Source organism: Schistocerca americana, chromosome 1 (genome assembly GCF_021461395.2).
Source record: "Schistocerca americana isolate TAMUIC-IGC-003095 chromosome 1, iqSchAmer2.1, whole genome shotgun sequence".
NCBI classification, from domain to species: domain Eukaryota; kingdom Metazoa; phylum Arthropoda; class Insecta; order Orthoptera; family Acrididae; genus Schistocerca; species Schistocerca americana.
Genome location: NC_060119.1, coordinates 734,406,347 through 734,415,122, shown reverse-complemented (window position 1 = coordinate 734,415,122; position 8,776 = coordinate 734,406,347). Strand labels below are relative to the sequence as shown.

The window sequence follows — 8,776 nt, the reverse complement described above, 5'->3', positions numbered from 1 at the left end:
TTCTTTACAGGAAATACTCAGTATGTTCACCATCATTCCTCAACAATAGCTGTAGTCAAGGAATAATGTTATGAACAGCACTGTAAAGCATGTCCGGAGTTATAGTAAGACATTGGTGTCGGATGTTGTCACTCAGCATCCCTAGAGATGTTGGTCGATCATGATACACTTGCGACTTCAGGTAAGCCCAAAGCCAATAATCGCACGGACTGAGGTCTGGGGACCTAGGAGGCCAAGCATGATGAAAGTGGCGGCTGAGCACATGATCATCACCAAACGACGCGCGCAAGAGGTCTTTCACGTATCTAGCAATATGGGGTGTTTTTTTGGTTCTAATTAAACCCCATTCCATTCCAAGCATGTGTGTCAATTTTTACCTCTCTATCTACATTATTCCATGGTTTAATAAGTTTTCAAATTTATACTGACTTTTTGATCACCCGGTATAATGTGCTCGATGCTGTGAAAATGATTGTTTTTCATGTTTCTATGACACTTATTTGCCTCTGTGGTATAAAACGATGGACATAGTTCAAATAAAGATGATTTGGTTTCTCATTTTCGCCTTGAAAATTAAATTGTTATGTTTTCTTAATTAAAGCAACTTTTTATTAATAGTCTTTCACAAAACATCGATATTTAAGAATTTGTATTTGAAATGGAAACAGGAATTTCGCATCCAGAATGTAATTAGAAACCAGAAGACGTGCATAATTCATAAAAATAGAGACTTCTATAATTATGAGATGTAGGTATCTCAAACTGACCGAGAAAAAAAATTGATACCAGGGAGATTTGGACCGATGCACGAAGAACGCCATTCCCGCTACCGACCGACTCTGGCAAACCTTCAAAGCTGATTGTCTCTGTAAATTAATGAAAAACATGAAGAACAGCCTATTTCTCGGCACTTTCTAACTATGTTCCACCCGCGTGTTTCACTATGAAATAGAAAGCTGCCTCAACCATTTTCGTGCTGCACATTATCAGTGTGACAATCAGAGCACAACACTGCAGGGGCTGTGACTGTACATGATTTTTGAAATAAAAACTACATAGCGAAAGCGTGATTAACAAAAGCATTGATGGCTGTAAATACATTTGAATATCTTAAAGTTTCATTGAACGTAACTTAGTAATAAGATATCTAATACATAAGTTGGACCTACTTCCAAGAGCATAAAACCATCAGTGTATGTGTGCTACGGCTTATGACCAATCATCACGTTTGTGGTTTACAACCATACAAGTTCTGAATGTGTCAACAATGTGGCTGTTAAAAACCAAGGATACATCCACCACTGGTGTAAAGATTTGGACAGTGAATTTCCAGTTACTCTATGGATTTGCCAAATGATATTTGTAATGTTTTTAAGGTTGTCCCTAATAGCATCCCTGAATATTTTTCACTTTCCTCTAAGAAAATGTGGTATCTAACAACTAATCAGCTGGCATCATATTTGGAGGAACGTGTATAACCAAAAGGATATCATATTACATATTAAGTTTTGATGACACTACCAATGTTAAAGCTAAAAGAGAATTACAAACTACCACTATGTTTTTGTCATAGAATAAGTATTGCATAACAATGGTTTTCTTTTCATTTGTTGACATCTTTTCTTCTTTACTGAGGGTTTCCATAAAGTGACTACGAAGACCTGTTAGTTGTTTGATAGTGACATATTCATTAAACCTGAATTATTTGTGCTCAAAATTTTTCTGATTGTGTGGACTCCATCATTGTCAATGACATTAATAGTTTAAAGTTGAAGCTGTTGCTTTACATGCACCAATCTGTAAATTCCAAATAATTAAATGTGACTCAGTAGCTGATGTATTTATCTATCTTTTATAGTTCGCTACTTTTGATAGGCTTGCATTAATGGTGTGCATGAGAGTTGTGTACAATGCTGGGAAAGAAAGGATGTGATGGATTTCTTTGAAAATTACCCTAAAAGAAATAGATGAACATTGATTCTATCATTTAATTATAAAAAAATTTATTTATAAAGCCATTTACATATATGGACAAGTCATGTTTGCAAAACACATTGAAATAGTAGACTAAGCACCACTGACAATAAAGAGATACTGAGCCGTGACATTAAATGTGTCATGTCCTAGGTATGAAGGAACAAGTCAGTTACATACTTATGAGATTAATTCACACGTCATATTTCACAATGATTCAGTACAAATTTCCACTTCATAGCACTAAATTTTCAGTACTGAGCTTCAGTTCGACGTAATTTGAAATTTTTACTGCAAATATCCCTTAAAATCTGTTTAGCTGCAGTATATTGTCGATGTGGTGAAAACTTTTTTCTGCCTCTACCTCCATTTGCAGTTAGTTTGTTTGTTTCCATCTGCTCTTGAATTTGCTGTTGTTCTGATTTCCTTTTCTCTTCATTTTCCTGTTGCAAAATTTGCATTTTCAGTATAAAGTAATGTTAGTCAGATACAAATTTAAATGAGTAAGGATTGTTTTACTTCTTACTTAAAACAATAAATTGCATCTGTTGAACAAAATTAACTGTGTTAGTAAAACTGACTGATGTCTGAGAGTATCAGAGCAGAAAGATATTATTATGCAGTTGGCCTTTGGAATGGCATTTTCAATATTCCATGTCTACTTCCTAATACCTTAAATGATCAACAATTGCACCATGGCTGCTGAAGTTTATTGTTACTTGCCAGCAGTGTTCCAGCTTCTGATGGCTACAAATATCACTATTTTATAGACTGAAAGTGTAACAGAAATGGCAATGATAATATAAAGGAAAGTGTCAAAATTAATCTCAGAAACTCACCAGTCGAACTCTCTGAATTATGGTAAAAAACTCAGCAAACAAATGGAAACATTCTTCTGGCTTGAATTTCTTAGGATCTTCACAGAAATGTTTGGCTAAAGCATGAGTACAAGCCTTCACCTTATTCATAGCCTGCTGAATTTCATTACTGCATTTCAAAGCAGCCTTAAAGAAATCTGTGGAAAGAAGAGCAAAACAGATTTTAACAATAGCAAGCACAAATTCTAAAGTGAGAATAATTTGTAGATCTATTTTATATCATGATCGGAGACTATGGGATGAAGAAGTACTTGTTTATGCAACAAGGTTATTTAAATTAACAGTGCCGGAAGTTGTGTTCATTACCTTTGAACTGCACCCTGATTCCACTTGTATCTTCCTTCAGCTGTGATGCAACATGTTTGACATCACTAATAAGTTTCATCACTTCTTCCTGGAGCAGCTCCACTGATATCCTGAAACATTGTAAACCATCTTTCATTCAGACATTCTGTTTGGAAGTAATTATTTTGTTATTTGTTTTATAAACACAAGCGTTTTGTTAATATGTCATTATGTAGTAACGAGCACTCTGGATGCAAGTTCACCTATTCCACATTACAGTCATTATATATTCAGTATGCAGTGGTACCAGTTGCTGTCGCGGAGATAAGAGTGTTTGAAGTAGTCATCTTCACATTATGGGGGTCACTAGAACATCTCGTTATTTCATATCAATGTAATTTTAAAAATAAAAAAAAAAAAAAAAAAAAAAACATGAAAATTGTCCTTTGATTTTCTAGAGTTTCTACAAATATTCTTGAATGCTAAAGATGTTTTCAAATGGTGTGTATTATTCTCAAGTAGAAACAAATGGAAACTGATAGCACATGGCCAGGCCCAAACATATATTTTTCGTCAACAATTTGTCTACAACATGTACTTGTACATCCACTATGTCTATCCCGTATAGGGGATACATTTTACTTGAAAGTTTCTTGCAAAGTGTCAGGGGATAAATATGATATTGCAATGCCTGTGTTATTCCGAATTATGATGCTATATTCCTTCAGCCACATGTATATGTCAGAAGGAACTGACACAGCAGCAACTACAGCCGTTATGAAATACAAGAAATGTATTTGCAGTTCTGAATATGGAAAACTATCAGCTGTGGAGGGGAATGACAACAATGAAAATTTGTGCTGCACATGAACTTGAATCCAGATCTCCTGCTTATCACGAGTGGTCGCTTTGCTATTTGGCTATCTGACCCAAACTCCCATATGTTGTCAACAATGTGTTCTATATATCTAAAAACAAAGATGATGTGACTTACCAAATGAAAGTGCTGGCAGGTCGATAGACACACAAACAAACACAAACATACACACAAAATTCAAGCTTTCGCAACCAACGGTTGCTTCATCAGGAAAGAAGGAAAGACGAAAGGATGTTGGTTTTAAGGGAGAGGGTAAGGAGTCATTCCAATCCCGGGAGTGGAAAGACTTACCTTAAGGGGAAAAAAGGACAGGTATACACTCGCACACTGTCCTTTTTTCCCCCTAAGGTAAGTCTTTCCGCTCCCAGGATTGGAATGACTCCTTACCCTCTCCCTTAAAACCCACATCCTTTCGTCTTTCCCTCTCCTTCCCTCTTTCCTGATGAAGCAACCGTTGGTTGCGAAAGCTTGAATTTTGTGTGTATGTTTGTGTTTGTTTGTGTGTCTATCGACCTGCCAGTGCTTTCGTTTGGTAAGTCACATCATCTTTGTTTTTAGATATATTTTCCCATGTGGAATGTTTCCCTCTATTATATCCAACAATGTGTTCTTGTCCACCCAATATGTACAGGGTGATTATAATTAAAGTTAGACTTTCAGGGTGTTGTAGAAATAGCACCACTTGTCAGCATGACATCAAAATGCAACGGAATAGATTCAGAGAAGGGGGAAAACATAGGGCAGAAGAATAAAGTGCTTTTTATGCTGATTTCTCCCGTCCGATGTGATATGATCTTACTGTGGTGGATGGGCTTATGTAACTATCAGTATCACACCTGTACACCCATACACACTGAGTAGTACAGTTTGTTTAATGACAAACATATACCTTAGGCATTGTTGTATGATTAATTTGTCATTTGTAGCCAACCACTATTAAATATATGATGCTTACAGCGCCACCTATTGCTACATTTTGCAACTATTTATTTTTCTTCTGCCTTACATTTTCCCCATTCTCAAATAACATTATGTTGCAATTTGACGTCATTCCAACCAGTGGTGTTTATTTCTACGGTGGTTTGAAAGTTTAACTTTAACTGTAATCACCCTGTGTATTCCTGTACACAGGAGACATTTTACTTGAGATTCACTTCCCGGGCTCAGCAGATAAATACTACAGCCGCCTACACTTAACAAACAGGCTTATGCACACGGCTCTCATACTTTGTGAAGGAAAGATACCTGCCCTTCAGGGTATCCCAGCCATTTATGCCATATACCTTTACTTTACTTTTTAGTTTATAACAATATCCTTTGAAAAAGTGAAATGTTGTACAAATGAGATACTTAATTACAAATTTATTTCCAATTCAGAAAACAAATGTAAAAATTGGACCAATAAAAGTGGGCCCTTTTCAACTCTTTGCTAATATTTATAAATATAAGAGTGGTTAGGGGGACGACAGGTGGCAGATATGTAACCTTTGAGAAACAAACAGATAAATTGCAAGAGCAAGGATGAAAATTCTGTCTGTCAAAATTTGTATTATTTAGGTGAAAAATTCAATGGATATTGTAGTAAAGGTATGGAGAAGATGAACAAGGTTTCAAGTATATTGAATATTACAAGACTCTAGTGTCAATATGATAAAAAAATAAACACACACAGAGCATATATTAAGGCATAAGCACACTTAAATAACTTATGCTCTTATTTGTACTAGAATCAAACAGAATGAAATTCTTATAAGTAGATTCTCTACTAATAATTAGAGAGCCCCAAGCATTGCCAATTTTAACGTTATGACTTAATGGACTCTTACCTTGCCATTTCTTTCATGTTACTCATATCTTCTGTGAATTGTAATATTTCCTTATTGTTAGCTTCTGCAACTTCTACCACATAGTGCAAGAATGTCAGCCTTGGTTTGTTTGCTTTTATTTCTAGGAGCTTTGGTAGTGTGCTGAGTGTAAAGCCTGCTGCATTGCCCGCATAGCTTCCCTGGAACAAACACACAGTACCTTACATTTTTTTTCCTTTTTTAACTTATCAATTTACTTCTCACAAAAGCTTCATGTTAGGAATACTTACAGCATTTATGAAGTTTCCAAGTTGAAGTACTAGTGCTAGAAATTCTTTCAAATGTTTATTAGCCTTCAGCTTATTGCATGCATCTGCAACGGCATTTAGTTGTTCTCTCAGTTCAGATGTTCTTAAAGGAAACTCTTCTTTCTGCAAATTAATTGATGCACATAAATGAGTCAGGATATATTATTATTATTTTGGCAATATGATGTTGATAATGGAGACATGACTTTCTACTTACAAGCAACATTGCCCTAATCCTGAGGACAAAGGAAGGTACTTCTGATAGCTGAAGATAAAATTTCTCTGCCTCTCCTAAACGATCCAGATCTCCAGAATAGCATCTGACTGAAGTCAGCTGTAACAGATAAGACAACTCTCTCAGTTAATGTATAATTATTGAGCTCCGTGGAATAGTATGTATTGTGTTTTAATTGTATTAATTACTATGATCTAAAATTAAAACTGTCATACATTAGGCCTACCTCTTTTTCTGTGGGAAGTAGTGGCAAGAGAGCTTTCAGTTTCTCAGGACCTATATCACCTCCTTTAAGGTTCTTTATAACTTCTATGACTGCTTTCCCTCCCAATTTGAACTGTTTTAGATAAATATTTACTGCCAGATCTCTCTTGGTTTCCAGTAAAGTGATCTTGGGAGTTATTGGTGCTGGAAGTGTTACTGGAGAAGACTTTCGATGTTGCACAGTAGCAGTTTTCTGACAGAACAGTTCTTCCATTTGCTTGAAATCAACTCTAAGACTCTTTGCTTCGCTCTGCATTTCAGTCCATACTGATTCACCTGCAAAGAATTAGAATTCTGTTAGAACTGTTTGCCAGCAGTAAACAATCAAAAATCTGTGTTTACCTACAGAAGATGAATAAAATCACCACACATATTGCTGTCAGTGTGGTTATTACTACACATTTTATGGAACAAATCTAAAATTTGTTTATATCTTCTGTATTTATTACAACTGTAATGAACTTAATAGTACCATGAAGTGAGTAAATCATCATTTTTCTTACCTATCATAGAGACTGGAATCTTTGTCCAGCTTAGGGTTTTCATCTTCCGCTTGGGCAGTGGTAGTGTGTTACACTTGTCCTTTACTGGTGTCCACAAACTTGCAGAATCTGGTAAATGTGCTGGAAGTGAATGTCTCCTATGTAACATCAGTGTTTCAAAGCTGTCACTATTGGGAATTGGAGGAGGTGGAGGTACATAATTTTTTTGTTGAGAACTGTAACCTCCAAGTGATGAAGGTGATAGCACCCCTGAAGCTGATGGAATAGCTGATGACACCACTGAAATAAGTGGCAGTGGCAGACAAGGTGGAGGTGGAGGAAGAGGAGGTGGTGCTGGGAATGACAGTTTTGCTTCTGATGGTGACAACTGATGCTGTTTCTCATTATCACAAAGTTGCTTTACTTCTCTTGTATATTCCACCTCGGTCTGCGTAGACACTGTGCTTGTATTAAGGATATAAAAAGAATGTGTTTTGATAATACTGTCAGCTCTTCTTTCATGATATTTTTGAGTGCGTGCTGGCTTTTTGTGGATAGAAAACCCAGGTTTTATAGCTTCAGATGAAAGAGAGTCAAGTGCTTCCCACACACTGTCCCTGAAATCATATAAATTTTGCCTTTATTTTACTTGAAAGGTCTAGTAGTATAATATATGCACACATCAGTGGGTTACAGACATTGCATGCATAGTTATACTTATCATAAGGTAAACATTATGCCAAGTATTTCCATTTTAATTTAAGCTCTGATAACTTACACATTTGGATTTGTTGGATCTAGCTGTGCAAGCTTTTGTAGCATGGAGTGGAACCTGACAGCATGTGGTGTATCTGCTATCTGTTAACAGACACAAAAAAATTAATTCATTACTGTTCTCTTTGTGGCACAATACACATGGGTACTTTTACTAATGGAAGTTACACACACTAACCACAAGTATTTCTGTTTATCAGTAGCAATAAGGACAATAATGTGTACCTTTTCGAATATTGCTTCAAACAACTGATGATGAGTTAGTTGTTTTGTTGATTCTAATTCCATCTCATCTCTGTGTTGGTAATCAATGAATGCTGAAACTTGCATCTGTAGCTCCTTATCATCAGTTGCACTTAGTGAACTCAGGATTGGTCCAAGCCCACGACCTAGGAATACGCAACATATTGTATGTGTTTCAGATGTAACATTTTTCTGTTTTGAGATAACAAACAGGGTAATAATACTATTGGTAATTCTTTACAGATTTTTTAAGCCACACATTCACTGTACAGCAAAGGCAGCTAGAAATACGAATAAATAATTACTCACCAAGCAATTCATTCCTGATCTGCACACGCTTGTGGACATTGTGGCAGCCCAGTGTTAGGCAGTTGATGAAAGAAAGCAGCCTTGTCTGATATTCAACATTTTTTGTGTTACGAAGTTCACTCACTATTATGTCAAACCCATGCTTCTGATCACAAGTAACCTGTGCACAGAAGGAAAATATTTGCATTGATCATGAATCATCACTTGTCATATGCAGTTAGAAAATATCGTGCCTTGATAGTTTGTTCTTTTAGCAGGGAACTCATAAAATAATGGAATTGCAGTTAGTTTAAACCTATGTACTTCTTAGCGACATCATGTTGACCAACTGACTGACTTAAG

General features: G+C 36.0%; 1 protein-coding gene across 1 annotated transcript; it reads right to left on the bottom strand.

The window, feature by feature from the left end:
* Positions 1 to 2,225: 2,225 nt before the first annotated feature.
* Positions 2,226 to 8,446, bottom strand: LOC124593860 (inverted formin-2-like). The gene is made up of 11 exons (XM_047132211.1): positions 8,435 to 8,446; positions 8,108 to 8,317; positions 7,887 to 7,966; positions 7,130 to 7,725; positions 6,589 to 6,902; positions 6,345 to 6,461; positions 6,110 to 6,250; positions 5,841 to 6,019; positions 3,159 to 3,268; positions 2,814 to 2,989; positions 2,226 to 2,417 (listed from the first exon to the last, which is right to left on the bottom strand). The coding sequence occupies exons 1-11, from the start codon at positions 8,444 to 8,446 to the stop codon at positions 2,226 to 2,228; spliced, it is 2,127 nt and encodes a 708-aa protein (XP_046988167.1).
* Positions 8,447 to 8,776: the final 330 nt, after the last annotated feature.

What these genes read in the sequence shown, in the direction of transcription:
- LOC124593860 (XM_047132211.1), bottom strand. An exon ending in GATTCCAGTCTCTATGATAG is followed by an intron (nt 6,903 to 7,129) that starts GTAAGAAAAATG and finishes AATTCTTTGCAG; the next exon opens with GTGAATCAGTATGGACTGAA. An exon ending in TAATTCAGAGAGTTCGACTG is followed by an intron (nt 2,418 to 2,813) that starts GTGAGTTTCTGA and finishes ATTTTGCAACAG; the next exon opens with GAAAATGAAGAGAAAAGGAA.